The following is a 23,786-nucleotide window of genomic DNA, read 5'->3' as shown; positions in this document are numbered from 1 at the left end:
CCAGTTTATACCTTTGACACAATGTGTAACGGATGATAAATAATTTTCAACTAACCATCTTCAATTTTGCATATAAATAAGTTTATTTAAATTAAATCCTTTTTTTCAAATTCCATATCTAAGGAAGTATGCTGCATACCAAATCTCTATAGCTTATTTAATGTAGTCTAATGTGCAGACAGGAATCAGATTCTTCTCTTCACCTGAAGCACAAGTTAACATAAAATAACATAAATGCACCTAAGCAACATGTATTGCAATGCTTTTATGCATTTCAGTATACATTAGTAAAAAGATAGAAAAGTGGAGAGTAATTGTAGGTGTATCAACAGGACCAATAAGAGTGGCAGTGCTGTTACAATGCAAACAATACCCTCCCTTTGTTATAACAAAGCAGTCTAGTTTCCTAGACTGTTTTGAGTCTGACATCAGCCTAGACTGACCTCAAAGAGCCCCGGCTCTCCCTCTCGATTGCCACTGGAACATCTGTGCATGTGTGTCTCAGAGTGTGTGTCACACACACACACTGAGACAGTTATATAAACATCCCTACAGCCCAAGTTGTGTGACGTTCTTCCGGTTGTGTGTTGTAGAGGACACTGTTGGGTCCAGCAGCAACGTTGTCTTAATTAGTACAATTTCTAAAGTCTCAAAACAAGACTGGGCAGAAATATTTGGATTGCTGTAAGATTTAAAACGCAAACCATCCAATATTCTGGAGTCATTAAATTTGATGCATATTTAATGCAAACTGTATCAGGTTTTCTAGAAAATTCATCAACCATCTTGCTCCAACTTCACGCCGATGTTGCAATTAGTTACCAACTGGGCCCCTTTGCTTTGGAAACCTGCCAGATGCATCATGTGTTTAAGCTACATGTAGCAGCACAAGCAGCTCCCACAGCAGAATGCAGTGTATGGTACTTTAAAATGCATACATGCACGCTACTGTTCAGATCATTACGCATATCCAGTTTCTCAAGTGTTAATGTTTTTACATCTCTCAAGAAAGTCTTGAAGGGGTTTGAATTTTAGATATTTTATCACCAAAACGGTTGATAGAGCAACTGAAAAAACAAACATTTAATTTGAAAATGAGGCTTCAAACACATCAAAGCTGCCACTGGGACTTTCTTATCCATCTAGAAAATAGACGGGGATGAGTAGCAGCATGTTGAGGAATAAATGACTTGTGCCTTCCAGCAGCCATACGATGAAAAGTTAAAAGGTTACTGCAGTTGGTTACTTTATGCTCTGCATTTATTTGCCAATTTCTATATGATAGTTACATCATCTACAACCTGGGTGGTTTTGATTTAAACCAAACTGCAAAACAAACATTAATACACTCAAAGTACTCCTTACTGAATGACTGAATAAGCTTTTAGCTGAATCAGCACCAATAATGAGTTCCTGACCGTTTCTCCCACAAAATCACATGAAAGAGATGTAAACAGAAGAGGTGGAAGGTGAGTAAAAATGCAATTCCCAATAAATGTAGTGTTAAACATTGGAAAAATTAAGATTTTAGAAACAAAAAAATATCTTAATAGGAAGTATAATACTTTGAATTTGCAGTGAGGTTGGAAAAAAACTACTGCAACCTAATAAACTGAAAGTAGGTTTATTAGGTAATGAGTATTTTATTTGACTTTTGACACTGCTGGGTTTGTCCACCGAGACAATTCACTGTATGAGAGAAAAGAGCATGAATAGAAAAACTAAAAAAATAAAAATAAAATAACTGATAAAATTCTTAATTTATGACATCCATGTATACCTTCCATTCTGCACAAAGTTTATTGTCCTCTTCTTCCTTTACCATAAAATATCAGCAGCATTTCTAAAAAATAAAAAAGGGGAAACTGTAAAGTCACAGTAAAAATTCCTATTTTGGGAATTGAGAAAGTGGGCAAGTTTGCTACCTTCAAAACTTCTCGCATAGCAACAGCTGCGCTTACTGTTCTTTCTAAAACCAATTTAATTTGGATCTGTTTCGATTATAACTGTGCGTACCCATGAGTGATTTGTAGCGTTTGATTTTCGTAAGAGTATATCTTTATCGTGTCCCCTGCGGTTCTTAGAAACATGAGTATGGCCACTCGAAATAGTGTCGATAGGAACTCGATGACAGCCGCCATCTTTCTAGAGCCTTGGCAGGCATGCAACATGAAGCCAGACCATGCATGTGAATGCAACATCCTAATAGGCTATAAATTTACACTTTAACAATAAATCCTGAGAAAACCACTGAGGGCATCCTCTTAAGTTGTGCATGTTGGCTATAACTTGAAAAGTTGAGTCAACTTATCTTCAGCAGGACAAGTGAAACCATATCTATCACTCAGCTGTGGGACTGGATCATTAACCCTAGTTAGTAAGAAATGCATGAGTCTGAATCATGCTTTTTCCTGCAAAAAGCTTAACAGCTGACATCCGTTTTGAAGTAGCTAAAGATGTCTTACATGCTGCTCTCTTGGTTATAAAGTCTGCTTATTGGTTCATAGGGTGTCAGACGGGTACTACACCACAATGGTTGAACAACTGGCGAGTTTATGGCATGTTGTTATAGAAACCTATTAATGACTAAGTTTGAAAAGGAAATTAACTTCTTATAATCTTACATCAAGAGTGAAAATTTACCTGATTAGTAAAGTGGGGAACATTAAAGTCATTTTGCACAATTTCATCTCATTTTTGAAGACTGGAAGTAGACAAGTATTGCTTTTACTCCTTCCTTATTCCCAACATTTTGTCTGCTTACCTGCAGTCGTCCGTCTCTCTCATACATTTCAGTTGCTTCAAGTCAAGTTTTCGACAGTTCAAGTCAATTTTATATAGTTGAGTCTTAAAGAACCTTGAAAAACGTAGAGAAAGATGAACACAGGTAGGTAGCAATGATCTTAAAGTATTGGGACTTCAAGCATTTCACATGACAAGAAAAAGAGACAATCACATCTTTTGAACAAGTCACTTGAAAATGCAGGTGGTAGTTCCCCTGTTGCTAAAAAATGTAGATGAGTCGAAGTGGCAACCAAATCCAATCATTTTTTTGCCGTCAGCAGAGTTTTGATACTAAAATGCATATTCTTAAACAGGTCCAGATGACTCATCCCATCGTACTGTGCTTTGTGCCAGAGAGTGAACATGCAGCCATGTGATCATTCCGCAACTATGACAGCCAGAGATTGATGAAAGCCTCACATGACACACACAGTTATGAAACTATGCAGTGGAGGAAGGATACCATGACAATCAGCAACCTGAGACGGAACTTCTCCTGAACCACTGAAAACCAAAAAGACTTCTATAAATAAATAAGTCAGACTCAGCTGAAGGTTTGTCATCTTGTTCAAAATACAAAATCAACACAAATAGAAATTAAAATATTCTGCATTAATTGTGATTGAACAATCCTTTTTAAGGATAATCCCACAAAATTAAACAACTACTACTGACAAGAATTTAAAAGAGTCACTTTCTTTAAAACACTTCCGGGAACTCTGTAGCCGACGGCCATCTTGGTAGATACAAGCAACTTATGACAGTTGCTATGACAACAATAAACAAGCCACAAGCATAGAAATAGCTCTCACCTCATTCCTAACCTCTAAACAAGATAAGCACATTACCACCATTGATCACTAATTGAGTACTCCACCCACCTCTGTATACTAACATAAATACCAGTAATATTTACTGTAGGGTGAATATCCCAACAATTACCCTAAAATTAACTAGCAAAATTAGTTCCTCCATGTTGTTCGCACTCGAGATCGGAGCCAGCTTCTCCACATCATCCGACATGTTTCCAGCTTAACAGCAGCCATTTTGTTTACATTCCTCTTGATTGGTCAAGAGTCCATATGGTTTCCTTTTGTTGGTCTGGGAGTCATGGTTCATCTATGCTTTGGGATTAGCTTGCCTACCAAGATGGCGCTAGTCACTTCTGATTCAGACTTGTGGGAACTAATTTATTAATATACTGCACCTTATGGAACTAAATATGACAGCAAAATCTAATTTATAAGCAGCTGTATTTCACTAATCAAGTCGAAGAGGAAGGTTTCCCGTAGCCAACCAAAATCACCCAACGTGACGCTGGGCAGAGGAGAGAGCAGAGGCTGGTGAGGTCTGTGTCTGGCAAAAGGATAAGCCAAAGGCTCTTGGTGTAATGTACAGTATGCCATCTCTGGTCATGTGCTGCAGCCAGGGAAAGAGGAGAGGCTTTTTAGGCTTTCTTGTGGGGTCATCCAACCTGCTGCCCGCCGTGGTATTCTGGAAGCCACAGCGACGCAGTGTGACAGTGCTTCTGGTGGGTGAGATGACATGCAGAGTTCAATGGGGTGTAAAAACCCAGTTGGATTAAGATATTAAGTCAGAGGGGATTTTTAAGTTAGAACTGAAATATCTATTTAAAATCCATCTCCTCATCTCTGTAGTCCATTTCTGTGCACAGACACATTTATCCAATCTTAGCTTTACATTAATAGTCAACTCTTAGGCCAGAAACGCTACAAAACTCTAAATATTATACCTTCAATTGCTTCTTTTTATCTCTACTCCAACAAATCTCATTTAAGAATCGCCCCTATTAGACCTGTCGCAATAAAATCACAAATAAATTAAAGCAAGCACAATAATTTTTCTCTATCTCTACCAAAACCTGGATGATAAAAGTCTTCAGGCCGGTGCTTTGGTCTCAACTCTCTCAACTCATTGTATTTGTTGTTTCTATTGTTTTATTTATTTTGGATATTAAAATATATTCCAGTTCCAGTGTTAAATGTTTATTAGAATTTAAAGTTTATTGATCTTTGGGAATATTCTTCAAATATTATGCCATTACCATTATATTACTCAAAACAACAATATTATTCATTACAATAACTTCAGGGACAATTTTTTGCCTGGAAAAATTGATCGCGTCTTAAAGTAACAACTCTATACAATTCTTCTTACACCATCAACTGCTGTTTTTTTATTTATACTCCAATTGATCCAATTTATCTCTTTAAGAAGCACCTCTATTTTTGTCCAACTACCAAAGTGTCCTCTCCAAACATCTCGTCTCACAGATTTCCCCCCTCCAGAGCCGCTTCATGCTTGATGAATGGACACACTATGCCAGAGGTATGGAGAGCACAGCTGACCACGGAGTTAACAGAAACGCCTGCTGACTGTCTGTTTGTTCTAGGACTGATGCCAGGCTCCCAGCCCCCTTTAGCCCACACACACACAGCATTTATATGGTTGCTGCAGACCATGGCACCTTTGCGGCCACAGAACGTGCTCAGGCACAGACTTGGGCCAAAGTGCAAGCAGCACCACACGGAGGTGAGCTTTGAGGTCCTCTGGTAATTTTATCCAGTGGCAGACACGCAGTGGGAGCGGTTTCTTTCACTCACCAGGTATTTACAACTAAAAAGAGCACTTTCCCCTGAGTGGCATGCCTGACCCTGAACAGGAATGTGCACAAGAATACACCATGCTGGCATGGAGCCAGAAACCAACCCGGGAGTTTCGGGTATCATGCTAACCAGGTCTGTGACGCGTCGCTCAGTGCACTTCTCCATCACCTTAATGAAGTTCTCACGCTGATATTCCTTAGAAACCAGAGTTGGCTAGTAGTCATATTTACTTAAATAACGTTTTTGATAAAAAGTTACTTTTAGGACTGTTTTTTACTTTTACTTGAGTAAAATTTCTGGATTTTCTACCCATTGAATGAAAAGGTGGGTAGTTTAACCAAAGATTCACCAGACAACAGTTTTTATTAAAGTTTTATAAGTTTTATATTGAAAGAAACTGATTTGATTTTTTTTTTTTTTTTTGCCTTACTTAGTTATTTTTTACTTATTTGAATTATTGTCATTTTGGTCCTTAAAATACCAAAATTTGCACTTTATAACTTGGTCCATTTGATGATGTAATTTTCAAATGTTAAATAATTGATCATTTGATCAGTTACTCAGTACTTCAGTAGAATTTATACAAAATATTTTTTATGTAATTTCTTGGATGGCTACTTTTTACTTTTGCTTAAGACATAACATATTTTTCTTCAAGTACAATTTGTTCGTACTCTAACAGAATATTCTCCTTTTATTTTTACTCAAAATAATTTCCAAACAATAAAGGAATTTTCTATTCAATTTAATGATTTTAAAAACAAAAACCAACATTAAATTATTTTTTGAAAGAGTCAAGGAATGGACAAGAAAACTGTTACTGATGTGACATTTGTGATTAAGTATAATGTTTCATGCTATCATAAAAGCAAAAAACAAAAATGTACAATGTAAATTTATTTAAAGGAACAATTATTCCTACTTCAGCTAATATAAAGATTATTGAGTCTTTTTTCATTTTGAAAGTTATGCAAAAATATGGTTAGTATAAAAATTTAATTGTCTCCTAAATCTATCCACAGCTTGTTCCACCTTTGGAGGAAACAAGCATTTGTGACAACAGCCAAATATTAATTTCCATCACCATAATACAGTCATGCCAATGCATGTCAATGAGATGTAAGTTTGGAGTATGTCTACAACACACATCATTCAGGTACAGAAGCAGCAAATTAGCCACAGAGTGTCACAATACAATAAATGTGATTTTTAGGGGAAAATATGCCTCAAAACTCTCATGACTGCATTTTTGGCATTCTTATAGTTGAATTATTACCATTAGATCTTGTATGAATTCCAAGTAATTTTGGTAGGATGACAAATGAAATCATCATTTTGTTTAGTACATTTTTAAGTATTGCCTTTATAATGGTTTGTTCCTGAATTTCTTAAGATTTGGATGTGATACTTCATGTCAGACAAATGCAAGTTATTGAATAATTCTTCAGGTGTGGCCAAAATCAGCTTTAGAAAATATGTTTTGATTTAATAGGAGGGTAATTACTGTCTCACACATGCAAGTTGGCTAGCATAGCTTTTTCAGCATTAGTGTTTGAAATATTTGCGTGACAAAAAAACTAAAACACTAGAAATCTGTATGATAAAAGTAGCTTATTGATAGAACCGAGATTAAAACCAGGTGTTTTGCAGACATATGGCTGCAAACTCAGAAATTAAATATAAATAACCCCTGAGAGATTATTAGAAAATATTTTGTAATCACACATTAACGATATAAACGCTGAGGGGACAAACGCATGATCTGGGATTGATCTATAGAGGCCAACTGAAGCAATCACATGCTCTCCACCGCTACCACAGCACACAGTGTCCTCCGCTGACTGACCGCACTATCAGGGAGAACAAAGCCAAGAGAAACCACTGGCTCCATAAGAACTAAAATCAAGCAGCTGTTCAGACGTAAATGCACGATTTCTCATCACAATAATGGACATCTAAAAGCTGTAACCAAAAACAAAGGAGTGGGGGATAACTCATTAAGGAAACACGATAACAAAGAGGATGCTGCTTCTGGAACTCCTAACAATAAACTGCTCAGACCAAACTTTAAATGTGAAGTATTTATCCGTAAACTCTGGTAAATAGCAGTGGAGCAGGAATTGTTCAGTGAATGAGCGAAAAGTGGTTGCTAAGGGATGAGGAAACCATCACAGCGCGTGCAGCAGCAGCCTCGCTGTGCGTTAGCATTAGCGTGTTAGCTAACAGTGCCAACAGGCACAACACGTCTCTCACGTCTTCGTGGAGTTTGCCTCAGTCAAGTTGAAATAAAATTATACAGGCTGTTTGCGTATATTCTGCTCTTAATTTAAAACAAGTATCTCCTGAAAAGTGTTAGACAGCAATACAACAAAGCCAATATCAGAAACAACGTTAGCGTAGCCAACGTTACATACAAACATTGACACACACGCAAAAAGGTACCTGAAAGCTGGGTCCTCCTTGCTACATCTCGGTGGCGGCGACGACAGCGCATTTCTCTTGTTAAAAAGTTTCTGGAAAAGGGTCGGAGGCATTTTGTACCAAAAATAAATTCGGTACACGCTTTCTTTTGTTTTCACATCCAGGAGCGAATCTCGTTCCTTGTAACGATCTCCATGGGTGTCACAGTCATATGACGGGCATTAGTCACAGGGACTGCTTGGTAACCTGCTACTTCATTTTGATTGGCCAGGCACGTACGCGGCTATTGAGACGAATTTATGTGATTGGCTGGTATTTTTGGAGGAGTAACCACGTGGTAAGTGTATTCACTGTGTTGATGTTTTGTCGGGAATCGTGTCGGCGTGAAATGTATTCGCAGAAATAATTTAAATTCGGCTTTTAACCAACTGGTCCCACACGAGCAGCCATCCATTAAATACGTGCACATTAAAATATGATAAGTAAGCAAATAAATGTGTGGAAAAAAAATTCACCTTATATCGCAAAATCTTTTTTATGCAAATTCCTAAATCAGCAAAATCTTCAAACTGACACTTATACATATATATGACATATAGCCTATAATGAAAATCTAACATGCATACATTACACATTTCATTTTTATTATTTTTTAAATTAAACTAAATTAAAGGAAAACACAAAACATCAAAATTATACATATAAATAAAGAGAGAAACACCGAGCACAACAAATGCAAACATATATATATATTTTTTCTTTTAACACAAGAAAGTTATTCTTATATGTATATTTATCAAGGGTTATGAAATACACATCTGCCATCTAGTGGCCATTTTTGATAAGTACATTTTAAATATATTTTAGCAAAAATTAAAAAAGTTACGCGTATCAGCAAAGCATTTAAATCAGCAGACAACTTAAAAATGTAGTGGTTGAGACATCGGTTACAATTATTGCCAGAAAAAAAAAACATAAAATGATTAGTACAGATAGTGTCAAATTAAAATAAGGATTTTTACTGCTACCTGTTCCCTTTAAATATTACACACTGAAGCTCATATCTAGCTTTGCACAACATCTATTCGACTCCTCATCCTTCTCTGCTCATTACCATTTAAACATTTCATACTGAATTGTAGTTTAACTCTTGGTTTGCATATCTGTTTTGAAAGGAAAGAAAACAGCACTTCTAAGTTTGACGGATCTTTCTTTCATTTTTTGAAAAATGGTTCGTCTTTCATTATCATTCACAAACTGAAAGAACGATGCTTTTTCTGAGCCTGCTGTTCCAGACCTTTTTATAGCCAGCAGTAATGGTTGATCTTTGAAGCTGGTCACACTTCTTCTGGATGTCATGGGATGAGGTTTTATTTTCTGCAGAGGTCTTGAGGGACTGCTGGTGTTTTTTCCACTCGTTGCAGGGGATTTGATTTCTTTCTCATTTTGAATCTCAGTTGCATCAAGGCTTTTGAACCTAACTTTCTTCCTAAAGGTAATTGGCTTCTTCTCTGAGAGCTAGAGTGAATTTATATTTGAACATGACTATAAATATTATTCATTTTAAATGGGTAGGAAAAAAAAAGTGAAACTTACTTTTGGAGACGTTTCCTTCTTAAAGGCTTGATCTGCAAATTAAAACTAAGAAAATTAAAATATTCTCTTAGATAAAAGTATGTCTTGTTAAAGTTGGTATATTACCTGAGGTACTTGCACTTATGTTCATTTGTCCTTCATCTTCAGGAGTTTTGTGGTAACTGGATAAAAAAAAAGTTTAAACAACTGCTAATCCTCCACATGATACTTTAAGTGTTCATGAGACTTTTCTAAAGAGATGTACCAAGGAGCAAAAAACACATTAGATTGTTATTGGACATTTTCTCAGTTTTATAGACACATCAAACAAAAATGATAATAATTTGAGGTTTTAAAATAATTAGTAAATATATTGAAAATAAGAATCTTTACTATAGATGGTCAATAAAATAATTTTAAACCAGAATGTACTGTGATGAATATTATTTTGGTAGAAATTTATGATTTAATGCATAAACTGGGAAAATATTTTACTCCATCCATTTTCTGCTGGATTCAAAATGACTACCTCACATAATTATAAATAATCTCAGTTATTAAAGAAAACCATTAATCAGTATTGGCCAAGTAAATACTTCTAATTGGGAAATAAACTTAAACATTTACCTGATCTCAAACTTTTCCTCAGCTAAACTCGTAGACGCATCTGCAAAAACAAAGCTGGAAATTATTTTTGTTTCAATGCGAACAATCAAATACCAGCTTCATTTCTGTTTTCAGAACTGTGACTAAAGCTTTCTGTATTGTTGGAAAAGTGTCAACACTTGTCTTTCTAGAATCACCGATGATGGTAGAAAGGTTGGGTGGATGATGAGCGTGAATATTCTCCGCATGGCTGTCTTCTAACAAGGTGGAATTTTTCACTTGAAGATGAAAATCCAGCAACTCATCTTTACTGGGAAAAGTCATTACGTTCACTGTTTTGACAAGAAAACAAAAAGAAGTTTTATCAAGATGTTTAGTACTAGTGAAAGTATTGTGAGGTTATTTTAAAATTCAGTAGCACATACCTGTGAAATGAAAGGATAAATGAAAAGAATAAAAATCTTTTTGTGTTGTATTCAGGCCCCTATTAAGATTTTAATAGCAAAAACAGTTTTTTACTTGCTAAATAAATAATAAACATACAATACTGTAATGAAATAAGCAAAATAGTGTAAATTATAGATTTAGAACAAAAACAGTCCTTGATTAGAAAAAAAAACAAACATCAAACCATTTACTAAATTTTTCCATCTTTTGTATTTTTTTTTTGTGCCTGAGCATCAAAAATAGAGCATGACTCACTCTTGCTTTATTTTGACAGGTTTATTAAACATTTTTGCCCAAGATGGCAGTTTAGCCAAAGTCTCTAATGGTTTTCGCCCAAATCATTAATAGATGTAATTAAAAGCAAAAAAAAAACCCTGAATTACTATTTTGTGTTCTACCTCACATTTTCACATTTGAAGTGAGTGAAAAATCCCAGTTTTAAACCCAAAGTCGTGTCTAAAGTCTGTCTGCATCTGTTGGTTCATTTATGTTCTTTATCTAATTTTTGTTTAGTCTGTTTATTCATTGGGGAAGATAACTTAGTTGTTATGGATTTTATTTGGGGTGAATTAAAACCCACTCCACACTTTTCAGACCATTTTTGAAAGCAAAGCAAAAAAGTGAAAACAATAGATCACTTTGCTTTCGCATCACTTGCATTTCTTTGTATCAATTTTTGAGATTTGGTGACCAAAATGTTAAAATATTCATGATGTTCTTAACCAAACCACAAACATTGGATGGATAAACATACCACTCATTTCCTTTCTGAAGATCTCTGGGGAGGATGAGCTGCTAATGGTTGTTGAGGCATCAGCATCATCATAGTCATTGTCGTCATCATAGTCATAATCATCGTCATCGTCATCCTCCTCCTCCTCCTCCTCCTCCTCCTCCTCCTCCGAGTTTAAAGTTGACTCTGTTTCCATGACGCAAGACGTCCCACCACATCGTGAGACCTCTGGGATGAGTTGGACCGTAACTTTTGGAGAAGCTTTTCTTGACGGGTTTTGTTGGCCGGGCGCTTTAACAACCGATGTAACACATGAAGCAGGTTGGCTTTGTCTGTTTTTAGTAAACGGCACAGAAATACTAACCTGGGAATGCAAAAGCAAAATGAATCAGGCTTGAGAAGCAGCAGACGATTTAAAACAATCAAATATATATTAAATGTGGATCATTAAAACCAATTTGAAGGTTTAGTAAAAAACAAACACAAGAATCACCTGTACAGGGCTCACTGGTTTGGATTCATTTATTTCTTCTTCCTCTATCCTTTCTGGTAATGGGTCATAGCATTTGCCAGTCAGAAGTTTCTTATATCCTGAAAGTTTAGAACAAAGTATAATTTATCACTCTCTGACTACTCTAAAGGGAGCTTTATGACTGCTTTTAAGGACTCCGTGTTACATTTTGATCAGCTGCAGCTCCAAAATGAAACAAAGACTAGTGAAACATTGATGAGTAAAAAAACAATAACTTCCTTCTCAGATTTGTAAACATAAAAAAGGACCAGTTAAATCCTATTTTTGGATTTGTGATAATACCCAAAATTGTGTTTTGCTGCTTTTTTGTGGCATTTACATAAGTCTAGATCTTGAAAACAAATTGATTTGGGAAACCAAAATTAGAATTGATATCATTTTTGCAACCTGAAAATTCTGAATCCTGAGATTAAAGTCAGAATGTTCTTTTTTCCCGTGTCCCTAATCTTCTTCCGTAGTCTTCAGAGATACTAATTAAGTTTAGATAATAACATTATCTACAGCTGATTATCTTCCCAAAAAGCAGTAAAAGAGGCTTTATTGAAGTACTAGTACTAATAGTGCGGCGTGTTAAAGTTAGCTTAAACTGTTTTGGGTTTTGATCAGTTTCTTACTCTCTGTTCTCCGGGTCGATAACCTTACGGCTGTTTCTCCTTTGTAAGGAATCCCGCTGTCACGACGAACTTTAACTTGGCGCTTGAGTTGCTCCATTTGCTTTTAAACTTATTCTCAGATTTTAACGTTTGTCATCATCACCAGTTAAATAGTTTCTGTCAACCGCCATTCTCCAAGGTCCGGGCGTTGCCTAGCAACCATGCACACCTGCCGGGTCATTAGCTACCGACTTGTATTTTTCTGTTCGAGGTTTGATTCGCTGCGATTTGGGAAGAGATTTAGGCTGTTTAATAAAATAATATTATGAAATATAAATTCCAATTCGATTAAAAATACTCCATTAATCCCAGAGGGAAATTAAACGTGTTGGTAATTCAGTTATTAAAACATCATATGAACTGATTGCAACGCCTGACAGGTGTTGTCCCATATAATTTATTACCACCTAAATAAACGTAAACAAGAACATAAATGAAACTCGTATCTAGAAGTCTGATGAGTTTGGACCAGGATTAGTGTAAAAAAAACCCCGAAAACTTTGTTTATTTTTGTTGTTAGGTGAAAATAGGTGATCCAACTTAATTTGATACAAGTAATCAAATAAAGTACATCCGAGTAAATCAGAGTTGGGTAGTAACTAGTTACATTTACTTGAGTAACGTTTGGGGGAAAATGTACATTTAGAAGTATTTTTATTACACTGTATATTTCTTTTTTTGACTTTTACTTGAGTATTAAAGTGTTGCTTCTCTTACTTGAGTAAAATTTCAGGATACTTTTCTCAATGTGAGTAACTTCACTGAATGAAGAACAAGTTTTTTTTTAACCAAAAGTTCAAGTTTTATGTTTCATAAGTTGCATATAGAAAGACATTGATTTAGTTTGTTTCTTTTGCCTCAATGTTATTTATATGAATTCATTTAATTTTGATCTTCAAATTGCCAAAATAACTTTATATTAAATGATCACTGGATTATGTTTCCCTGACAAACAAAATGCTAACCTTTCATAGCAGAGAAAAACAACAGACTCATTTAAAATCATTCCAGAATATCTTTAATTTCACTGCCCTGCTCCTGTTGCCCCACCCTCCCTCATCCCTTTTGCAGCGATGAATCATTACAAGGATATGGTGCCGATTCCATTGTACATCAGAATACATAAATAAATTAAGTACAATTTTCCTACAACACGCAAAAAAAGAGAGAACAAAAACAAAAAGTCATTCAAAATGGTTGATTTTAATAAATATGCTTACATCTACCTGTCCTCATTTATGTACATCCACATTGTTTATGCTTTGGGACGGTAATCAACTTTAAAAGCGAATGCATTACTACTATTTGTAAACCCTTCAACAAAACAAATGTATCCTATGTTTAAAAGTTGTTTGTTCTGTTAACCCTCCATTGCTCTGAGCGGAGTTTGGTAACCCAGCCTCATGTTAAAACCGTTTGCATTGAAAGCCAAATGGTCTCAGCATTGCATGGCAAACTGCATGCTTTGCCCTAATCCCTGGTTTTGTATTCATTCATTCAGTTATTTATTTTTTTGTTTGTTTTTACCAGACCTATTCTTTGTGAAGAAGAGAATGGAAAATAAAGCAGCGACTGCACCAGCTGAGGCAACAGCTTCATCTGGGCCGGTTCCTTACATTGAACAAAGTGCATGCATGCTGAATGTCTGGCCACAGTCATTTAGTGATGACTCTCCCTGCAATGAATGAGTTAAAAAACAGATTTTCATTTGGGTAAATGCTCCACACTAAGCAGAGCAGAGGTTTGCAGAAAGGTGGATTTACATTAGTCTTGTTTCCCACTTTTAGAAATCTCTTGCAGCTACTCTACACACAATAACGTCAAACTTGTGGTCAAACACTTGTTATCTGTCTGGCTGATTGAAGCTGGAGGGAGGGGAGCAGAGAGACAGGAAATGATGATCAAGTCAATGTTGAGGTGTTTTTTCTGCTTCTGGGATCCTAGCAGTGATTTGTTTGGATCGATAGCAGGTAGCAGTGTTGGTAAGTTTAATGTGCCTAATTTAAAGCCAATATAACAAAAGACAGCATGAAACATATGTGAAAACACACATTGTCATAAATATTTCTTTTGCATTTACCATTTCAGATTAAATATGCTGCTCTATGCTTCCCTCTAGTGGATGAAGCAGTGTTAAACACTGACTTGCTTCTTTAGCTTTGATTGTTTTAACATGACAAATTCATGCCACAAGGGAAACTACGACCAATTATCCCAGAATAAAAGTTAAACAACAACTGCTTGAGCAGACAGCTGAATTTATCTATACAGTAAATATGAGAAATAAATATGACAATGTGCACCGTCTTCCCTTTTTTCTTTTTTTAGGTTGTTCTGAAAAGCTTTTTTAAATCTTCCACATTTGGGACAGTTTTGGTTTACTTTCCCAAAGCATGTTCTGGCTCATGAGATGCAGTATTGTCCCACTGCAGGTAGAAACAGATCTTTGTGTCAGGATGCTCAAAGGAAAACGCGGTCATGGTGGGCTTCACATGGAGATGCTGCTGTAGAGGTCGTCGATCTTTTTCTTGAAGAACTCCTTCAGCTCGGGTCGCTTGGCCTTTAGTGTCGGGGTCAGGAGGCCGTTCTCGATGGAGAACATCTCATTGTGGATGTAGATGTTCTTCACCTTTGGAAAACGGACACAACGACCGGTTTGAGATTGATTTATAACCCTCTGACTCAAACTTTTTCCTTCAGAAAAATGGAATTTGTTAGAATGTTAACCAAGAAGCAAGCCTGCTGGGAACTGATGGAATACCAGTGTAATACTGGACCCAGTTTGACATCAACACGGACTGAGATAGTGCAGAACAAGCAAAAAAAACACAAAAAAACAGTTCCAATGTCAACGTCTTCGTGCTCAACGTAAATGTGCAGCTTCCAGTCTACCGCCCAGAAAAAGATCAACGAGTTTTTGTCCTGTAATTGCATCTGCAAACTTTAATTTGACTTTTTACTTTTTGCAGAGAAAAATGTTTGCAGGTTTCAAAGAATTTTGGAGTTCATTTGGTTATTGGTAACGTGTGGAAACGTTTTACCTGCTCAAACGATAGGAGGCCATTAGCTTTGCCCAGACGCACCAAATCTTCAAGGATAGCCTTCTTCAATTCCTGTTAACACAGAATGCATAAGTGTTACATTTAGATTAGCTGTAGAATCATTTAGAATGAATGTTTGCAGAAGTTTTCCTACAGTGTTTTTACAAAGGTCTTTGTAAGTTCCCAGAATGCCTTTCTTCTTGGCCCACTCAGGCATCACTTCAGGGTCAGGAACCACGATTCCCACCAAACAGGACTGGAAGAAGCAGTCACATCAATCCAAGAGATTAAAAAACAGAACAGCCAAAGGATTCTAGAGGAGAAGCTACAAATGAAACTCTGTGAATTTGATAGGAAGGTTCGCCGTCGTACCTGCAGACTGTCGCCGTGAACGTAGAGCTGCGCCACCGGTTCACTCCTGATGTAGATGTTCTCGATCTTCTCAGGGGAGATGTACTCGCCCTGTGCCAGCTTGAAGATGTGCTTTTTCCTGTCGATGATCTTCAGCGTGCCGTTCTACACCGGATGACAAAGCGAACAGAACCTCAACACCTTTTGGAGCGTCTCTGTATGATGCAGCTGCAGAGCTCGGTGTTAGATTTATGTAACGTACAGGTAACCATTTGCCGATGTCTCCGGTGTGGAGCCAACCGTCTGCGTCCAGCGTCTCGGCTGTTCTCTCTGGGTCTTTGAGGTAGCCTTTGAACACGTTTGGTCCCTTCACGCAGACCTGAAAGAGTTCAGATGGAAAACTTATTAAACTTGAAATGAAAGTCAGTGACCTGAGTAATTTAAATTAAACTTTGCATATGATTCAAATAAGCATTTTGTTATGTTATTATTCTGTCAGGAAAACAATACTTTGCTTACTTCTCCCTCTCCTTTAGATGCAAAGTAGTTCTTTTCAGGAACATCCACCAGTTTAATGAGGTTACATGGCAGTGGAGCGCCAACATGACCTAAAAATCAGGAGAGAAAAACTGTCAGGTGAAGTTTTTAACAGTTTTAGGAAACTATTTCTGCTTACCATTAAAAACAAAAAATATATATATTTGAAAATTGAACAGCAGGGGGCGATGTTACACTGGCTTTATACTTGGTTTGTGCAGCAGTCCAGGCTCAAAACATGTTGAAGCACAGACAAGTTATATAATCCTTTTCATGGCATGACTGCAGAAACCTTTAATTACATTATACTTTAAAGCAGCTACAGGTTCTTGTGTAAAATGTTTTATTGTTCAGACAACCTGTTGCAGCAACAAACTATATATATTTTTTTCAGTTTTCCCCCTAAAAGAAGTCATCTGAGGAGTTATTAGATAAATATACAGTATAAATTAGATGTACTGTCAGAATGTGTCATATAGATACTGTGCATTGTCTAAGCCTCACCTGTCACACAGTTTATATATATTTCAGCAACACAAAACTTCTAAAAAGAGTTTTAAAATCCTAATTGAGAAATTGAAAATGAATGACAAACTCAATATTTCTTTTCCAGCTCAGAAATATTAAAATTTAAAATGTCTTATTATATGCAGCGTCAATAAGGCCAATGTATTTACTGTATAGGTAGGATGTAATCTCAAATCAACGGCAGAAACGTTGGCTGGTTTAAGTTGTACATGCAACTCCAAAGCATTTATTTGTGTTAATATGACAAAGATAATTTGTGTACAACAATAGAGCATAATGGGGGCAATCATAGATGCTTCTGGTCCTCTGTAGATGTGGGAAACCACCTGAGCGAGCAGGCTGAGCAGCTCTTTCATCTCCACCAGATTCATCGGGCCTCTCCCTTTTCCCTTCTTTAGAAAAACGGATATAGACATCCTCGCTCTCCCACACTCACTCTCTCATTTTTTTCCCAGCCGTAAAGTATCCAAGTAGAAACTTGGAGAAGAAGAAATACAGCGAGTGTCTGAGATGTTGCGCCACAGTGACGCCCACGCAATCCTCACTGTGAGAGTGGAAATCAAAGCAGCTCACAGAGCCACAGCAGAGTTCATACCATGACCTTCATCCAACTTTTGACATTGATTACTCGTCACTGTCATCACCTTTTGACCTCTGGTTGGAGGAAACAGTTCATTGGTTTGAGATTAGAGATGGGCCTCACCTGAGGTCCAGTCTCCAGGTGTGGTGTAGGTACAGCCAGCTGTGCACTCCGTTTGTCCATATGCCTCATATACCTACACAGGAACATGGGAAATGCTGAGAAAAGAGAAGTGGGAAGTGTCTTCCTGTTGTTTAGAATAAAGAGTCTGTGGATGATCGACGTTGTCATGGTAAACAGTTTGGGTCAGTTTGTGTTGCAGAACCCAGACTGAGGACTTCTTCTTTCTTCTTCCTTTTGATAAATGTGACCATTTTCTGCACCTTTATGTCCTCTATGGTCTTTAACTATGTCAGACTGGTTCATTTATTGTAAATATTGTTGTTTGTGAGGGCGTGTCTGACCTGGCAACCTAGAGCTGCTCTGAGGAAACTCAGGACGCTGGGTGAGGTAGGAGCCGCTCCAGTTATAATCATCCTGAGCCTTCCTCCCAGGCTGGCCTGAACCAAAATGGACAATATTCATGAGACACAGAAATCTTAGCCATGTTTGCACTACAAAAACACAAAGTCTCACCAAGTATTTTTTATCTAGCTTTTACCACAAAACAGGAGCTTTTCAAAAATGTTCCATTTTGAAATGATGTTAATGGGATAAGAGATGAATTTATTTTTACAGTTTCTGAAACCAACTTTCCCAGACAATAAATATGGAAGGCACAGTTCAAACATGTTTTCTTTCTGGATGCCACTCTAAAACTGAAACAACTTCAGGGAACTGTTTCAGGGTAAGGTTTGTGGGCTGCAGCGCCAAAGGGAATCTGTGTTTTTATGCTGGTTTCATTCTTACTCTCTGGACAAGTTTAGCCACATGTTAGGATTGAGACGGAGCGTCTGCATTGTGCTTAGGGGAATCAAACTATAATTGGGGTGAGAGTGAGTGGGAATGTCTGATTTCATCTCGTCCCAATAAGATTATTTACCTGAATCTTACTGAAGAAGATTTTGTCCCAGATGCTGTCATTGCGAATGATGCCTCTGCTGACTTCGGCTCCTTTTTTCTTGGCAGCAAAGTTGAGCAGCCAGCGCTTCACCGGGGTGTTAGCCTGGCTAAAAATCTGAAAATAAAAAACACTTATGTTCAGCTAGGCGCAGCCTGGCTGTTTGTTTTTCCACTGGCTCTAACAGCACTAAAGGTTGTCATTGTAAATAACAAAAACCATTTGTTGTGAATGTTTGTAGGTTTAACGATGAAATAATTAAAACACTTTTCCAACTCAGACTTTGTTTTTATGTGACTCAAAGTCTAATATGCAATCTCAGTATAGTTAAAAGGAAAAAATAAGAGGAAATTCACAAAGTTCAGGTTGTGCTAAAACCACTGAAACATAAGGCAATATTAATAGTTTCTACTGAGAAAAATATAAAGCTAAAATAAAAATTTGTCAAAAATGACCGTGGATTGTTTAATGAGGGTTAACGACTTACATTTTTTCCAACTTACTAAACTGAACAGATAAAACATGGTGACAGAATTGGAATAAAATACAAGAGCTTGAAAAATAAGATTAGCATAGAACTGTGTGAGCTTATTTGTTTGCCCACAGCTTAAAAAAAGCCTTTCCATGTTTGTTCACCTCACCTTGTCGTACATGCGGTTGAGCAGCCGAGGCACCACGGGGAAAATGGTTGGCCGCAGGGCCTTCATGTCGTCGGGCAGAAGCCGGATGTCTCCCTGGTAGAAGCCGATCCGACCTCCGTGGCAGTAGACCACATTCTGCACCCATGGACAAGACAAACACAGTTATCCTAAAGTTCAGGTGTCTGTTATTCAGTCTGTTAATCCTATAGTGCAAGAAGTGTAAAACAAATATCACAGAAACAGAAGATCAAATAAATTTAGCGTATTCACAATATTTACTGGTTAAGTTACTTCTGAAAAATCTTGGCTGCAATGGATTTCATTTAGCAGTATAGAACAATTTGCTTCTTTGTGTTTATTTTAACACATAAAATAACACTAAATGACTTAAAAGTTTTTATTTTAGGTTTGGATTTTCATTTGTACTGGATTTTATTTAGCAGTACAAACCGTGTAAAACTACAAAATTAGTAAAAAGTATTTTCCCTTCCAATTTCAAATAATAACACTAAAAGCTTTTATTTTGTGTCTGTAATGCCAGAACTTTAAGAAAACCCCAAAGGAACCTCACTACTTCTGATAAACGTTCTTGGACATTCACACAGATGCCAGTTTGTGCTAATGTCATCACGTTTGTTGTAAATGTCATGGCTTTGATTACCACACTCACAAGTTTCATGGCATTTTGTCAAAAGAGGAAGCTAAACATGCTGTTTCAGTTGTCTTATCACTTTATGTGGGTAAAGGACGCTGCTGCGTTAACGTAATTATTATTGTAAATCTAAGTCACAGTGAGGAACTTTTGCATACTTGGAATTTTTGTGAGTACTCTTTACTGAAAACCAAGTGCCCTAGTTCCCAGAGCCCACTTTTTATTATGTAAAATCAAGGATTATTTTAGCTTCACATCATGTTGTTATGATATTCCTTCCTCAAAACCAAACCCAGAGTCGCTGTGATTCCGTCATGCATGTTTGAGGAATCACTGAATTTCTTTTTGCAACCATTCAGGGATTTCTAAATGCTTGTTTCCACAAAGCACCTCCAGCCTCACAGAGAACCACTGCGCCTTGCCCCACACAGCTCCTCAAGACTAGCAACAGCAGCAATTAGCAAACACTAGGTGGTAGCGTGTCTCGTCATAAGAACTATTTCTTAGTCCAGAGGTTTAAACTGCTTAATGGACAAAAATAGTTGTGATGCTAAAGCTGCAGTATGTAACTTTTAAGAAGAATATGCTTTTTACATATTTGTTGAAACTACCAACATGTAGTGATAATCTGTGAAAAAAATCTATTTGCTCCACTTGCTCCCTGAGCTAGTGTCACCGTCTGAAGAAATGCACCAAAAACAACCAATGAAAGGGAGGAGGAGGGTCTTACAGCTGTCAATCATTCACATGTACTCACTGCTAAAAGTGCCAAGAACTGTTTATCCACCGACATCGGTTGCTAAGCTAACTAGCCTGAGCGCCAGAACATTAGCTGCTACTGTGGGGGATGAGCAGTGCTACAGGAGATTGTGACTGACAGTGCTAAGACCCGCCTCCTGGCTCTGATTAGTTGCTTCCAGTTATCACTGGGAGCACTGGGAGAAGGCAGCAGAGATCTCTGTTTTCAGTTTATCTGTCTCATACCATTCTGTCACCACATTGTGACCATTTCAACAAATATGTAATAAATATTGTTGTAATAAAAGTTACAAGTTACGACTTTAAATTTATTTACAGCACATTTCAGCAACAATGCAATTCAAAGTGCTTTGCAATACAAAGACATCACGCAGTCACTAATTATGAAAGAGCATGAGCTTCTTAAAGAGACAGAGGCCTAATTTCAAGGTGTCAAATTATGATGTTGGATATCCTTGGCATTTTTACAACAACAGAAAGCAACAGTTATTTGATTGTGCTACAAAATGGCACTATGCCCCGCCCCTTTAATTCAGGTGTGTTTGTCATTTTAATTGTAACCTTTAAGAACCGCCACCCTGCTGCGACAACCTGGCATCAGGCAACCAAACAAAAGGCATTTTTCCTTTGTTTTGCTGAACATGAAACAATACACTTTTCTTTGCAAAAACTCAACAAAACTGTTGTGTTGAACAACTTCTCAAGCCATTTTAAAAAGTATTGGAAACAAACTCTGTCAGGCAGCAACTCAAATCAGCAGCGTAGGAAGTCAGTCAGTTTCAGCTGAGCACATTTCCAGCTGATGCTTTTTATTTCCAACTTCATGCACACATAGCTAACCCCTCACACAGGAATATAGGTTTATTTGAAATATTTATTAACAATTTAAACTTTGGTTTCTGTCGAATGATAATAATAAAAAGGTTTTCATCCGGCTTCTCAGGACGTCTGAGGGCATAGAACTGCACCGCTGCATGTTAGTGCGACATTGCTGAAGTCGCTTTATCGTGTGACCCGAAATACAGATCTCTGGGGAAGTTAGGTGGTTTCCTGTGTCTGGGTCTCACGCCTCTGACAACACTCCTGTGCAGCATGCCTGCATACTCAGCCACATGCTACACAAACTGACATAATCATAAAACACACACACACACACACACACACACACACACACACGCACACACACCTTTATATTTCTAACAAAAATTGCATCTTGGATTGACACAGGATAAAAACAAATTCCCTTAATCTCCAGAAAAATTAAAAATGGATAACAGGAAAGGTATTGCAACACGGTTTTAAGCTGTCACTGTAAATGGTTCATGTCTGGGTGTGCAACCGGTTGCTGAAATGTGATGCAACAAACAATCCATATGCAAATTCAGAAATGTGGACTGGCAAGCACCCTCAGATGTCTCTTAAAACCTGCTTGTCTGTTTTTGAGGTCAGCAGTCATGTCAACATCTCAGATAAAAACGTCAAAACTAAACAGCAATAAGTAAAAGACATTTTTTTTGTCTGGAACGGGTCGGCTTACTGTAATCAGCAGAGCTTTTCAAAACAACTCTGCTAAAGCAGCTAGTTTTTTTCTAACAGCTAATGACTATGCATTAAGTGTGATGGCAGCTGAACAAAACAGCAACATGTGTTCTGTACAGGATGTGGGTCATTTGTTAAGGTCTTATTATAAGATCTCAAACTGCATTCACGCCTCAGAAGATGCATGTCGGCCTTCTTTACCCAGCCAACCACTGAAATCTATGAAAACAGTTCAGTGAAAACCTCAGAGGTTTGTTGGGAAACATTTTAAACACATAACATAATGAAGACAGAGGTACACAGCAGACTGGTGAGGAGTAAAGTTGTGGTGAAGTGTTAAGTAGAGTTAGTTTACATAACAAGCTTGTTCAAACTTTTGATATCCACAGAGATCCATTTAATTCACCAGGCAAAAATGTAAAGAGGATGGTACAACTGTAAATTTACCAAGTTGAATAAACTCTGGAGAAGTAGCAGAAATCCACAGATCAGGTGGGAAAATCTGTAGAAAACTACTCCTAACATCTTTCTTTTATTTAAAATTAGCAAGAACAAAACTATAAGAAGTCCCATACACCATGTAGAGAAAACACCAAATACATGGAAGAAGATCCTTTGACTCATATGTTCATATCAAGTGAAAACAAAGTGGAACTTTTCATCAAACTTGTAAAACCTGGTCATGTGTGGATGGAGTTAAATGCAAAGCAATACAATAAAAACCTGTTCGGAAGCTGCAAAAAACTTAAGACTGGGATGGCAACACTGGGGTGTGTTCATGGTCACATTATTTATGGCAAATCTGGAGGACTGGGTGAACAGGCGTAACATTCCCCACGCGTCAGAAACGCACCCGACGCTTCAAGTTCGATGCATGTGCACTTTGAATGCAGATGATGGTGAGTTCACACCAAACGCATTTCAAGTATCTGGTTTATGTTCAAAGTCTATGTGGAGGCGCGTCGAGGGCGCGTCCAAATCGCTCCAGCCGTTGTTTTCCGTTGCCGGCCTATTTGTCGGACGTGTTGAATGCGCCTGATGCGTCCAACAAATGGCGCCATGCTAGACGTGCCGCAGCGGGCCCTCGGCGTGCCTCCACATAGACGATGAAGGTGAACCAGACAAGACTGACGCGCAAAACGTGTTGGAGGTCAACGCACCATAACTTGCGCAGCAGCAGTTTAATGTTTCTCATAACTGCTTAAAAATAAACAACAACGGTGAAGTGAAGAGAGAAAATAAGATCAACAGCTTGAGAGGGTACTGAATGAAACAGGAAAGATCCCGTGACCAGTAACAAATAACTAATATCGACTGATATGAAACGTCATATGATACATTTTTCAGACATGTTGTCCTTTAAAGTGTACTAGAGAATAAAAGGCATCCACTGTTCACTTTTTGGATGCCATGAGTATGACAAATCTCTAGACATTTAAAGCATTGGAAAGCATTCTCCTTTTTCCAAGCCACAATAGATCAGCAAAAACACTGAGTAAATCTGAAACTGAAAACTAACTGGTGGATTGGTGTGTGTGTGTATGTGTGTGTGTGTGTGTGTGTGTGTATGCTCTTCTGCAGACATCAAAATAATGTAACCTGCCCTTCAGTGGGTACAAACTACTGGAACGGTCACTCCTGTGGCATTAACTTTGGAAGCTGGAAAGCGAAACTTGAGGAGGTTGAAAGGAAAGGGGCGTGTAGCTTCTTAGTCTCACCC

The 23,786-nt window shown here is 37.5% G+C and overlaps 3 protein-coding genes across 7 annotated transcripts in view; all 3 read right to left on the bottom strand.

The window, feature by feature from the left end:
* The window catches only part of fnip1 (folliculin interacting protein 1), a 36,727-nt gene extending 28,626 nt beyond the window's left edge, over positions 1 to 8,101 (bottom strand). The window contains exon 1 of one of the 2 annotated variants that reach the window (XM_044140370.1): positions 7,854 to 8,101. In XM_044140370.1, coding sequence (XP_043996305.1) covers positions 7,854 to 7,945 — 92 coding nt within the window. In that variant the 5' untranslated portion in view covers positions 7,946 to 8,101. The remainder of the gene's footprint in view (positions 1 to 7,853) is intronic. The other variant, XM_044140369.1, reaches the window with a different exon arrangement.
* A 252-nt stretch (positions 8,102 to 8,353) lies between these two features.
* LOC122844676 (myb-like protein V) lies at positions 8,354 to 12,749 on the bottom strand. 2 transcript variants are annotated; one of them, XM_044140367.1, is made up of 9 exons: positions 12,340 to 12,549; positions 11,687 to 11,784; positions 11,215 to 11,557; positions 10,211 to 10,345; positions 10,035 to 10,074; positions 9,534 to 9,589; positions 9,429 to 9,460; positions 9,130 to 9,350; positions 8,557 to 8,995 (listed from the first exon to the last, which is right to left on the bottom strand). In XM_044140367.1, the coding sequence occupies exons 1-9, from the start codon at positions 12,434 to 12,436 to the stop codon at positions 8,959 to 8,961; spliced, it is 1,059 nt and encodes a 352-aa protein (XP_043996302.1). In that variant the 5' UTR covers positions 12,437 to 12,549; the 3' UTR covers positions 8,557 to 8,958. The 2 variants fall into 2 exon arrangements, with proteins under 2 accessions (XP_043996301.1, XP_043996302.1); XM_044140366.1 differs by having other exon boundaries at positions 8,354 to 9,350; positions 12,340 to 12,749.
* An 812-nt stretch (positions 12,750 to 13,561) lies between these two features.
* The window catches only part of acsl6 (acyl-CoA synthetase long chain family member 6), a 36,490-nt gene continuing 26,265 nt past the window's right edge, over positions 13,562 to 23,786 (bottom strand). For all 3 annotated transcript variants that reach the window (XM_044140363.1, XM_044140365.1, XM_044140364.1), the window contains exons 12-21: positions 19,117 to 19,251; positions 18,458 to 18,592; positions 17,880 to 17,975; positions 17,539 to 17,611; positions 16,290 to 16,378; positions 16,033 to 16,149; positions 15,792 to 15,935; positions 15,574 to 15,675; positions 15,420 to 15,491; positions 13,562 to 15,007 (exon numbers count right to left, since the gene is read on the bottom strand). In XM_044140363.1, coding sequence (XP_043996298.1) covers positions 14,867 to 15,007; positions 15,420 to 15,491; positions 15,574 to 15,675; positions 15,792 to 15,935; positions 16,033 to 16,149; positions 16,290 to 16,378; positions 17,539 to 17,611; positions 17,880 to 17,975; positions 18,458 to 18,592; positions 19,117 to 19,251 — 1,104 coding nt within the window. In that variant the 3' untranslated portion in view covers positions 13,562 to 14,866. The remainder of the gene's footprint in view (positions 15,008 to 15,419; positions 15,492 to 15,573; positions 15,676 to 15,791; positions 15,936 to 16,032; positions 16,150 to 16,289; positions 16,379 to 17,538; positions 17,612 to 17,879; positions 17,976 to 18,457; positions 18,593 to 19,116; positions 19,252 to 23,786) is intronic.

Source organism: Gambusia affinis, linkage group LG15 (assembly GCF_019740435.1).
Source record: "Gambusia affinis linkage group LG15, SWU_Gaff_1.0, whole genome shotgun sequence".
In the NCBI taxonomy this organism is placed as follows: Eukaryota; Metazoa; Chordata; class Actinopteri; order Cyprinodontiformes; family Poeciliidae; genus Gambusia; species Gambusia affinis.
The sequence above is the reverse complement of the archived record's forward strand: the minus strand, read 5'-3'. Positions and strand labels throughout refer to the sequence as shown.

Bases quoted from the DNA above. Each gene is read 5' to 3' on its own strand.
- LOC122844676 (XM_044140366.1), bottom strand. From the start codon at position 12,436: ATGGAGCAACTCAAGCGCCAAGTTAAAGTTCGTCGTGACAGCGGGATT. The intron at 11,558-11,686 runs GTGATTCTTGTG...TTGCATTCCCAG, and splicing joins AACCAGTGAGCCCTGTACAG to GTTAGTATTTCTGTGCCGTT. The intron at 10,075-10,210 runs GTGATTCTAGAA...TTGTTTTTGCAG, and splicing joins CAACCTTTCTACCATCATCG to ATGCGTCTACGAGTTTAGCT.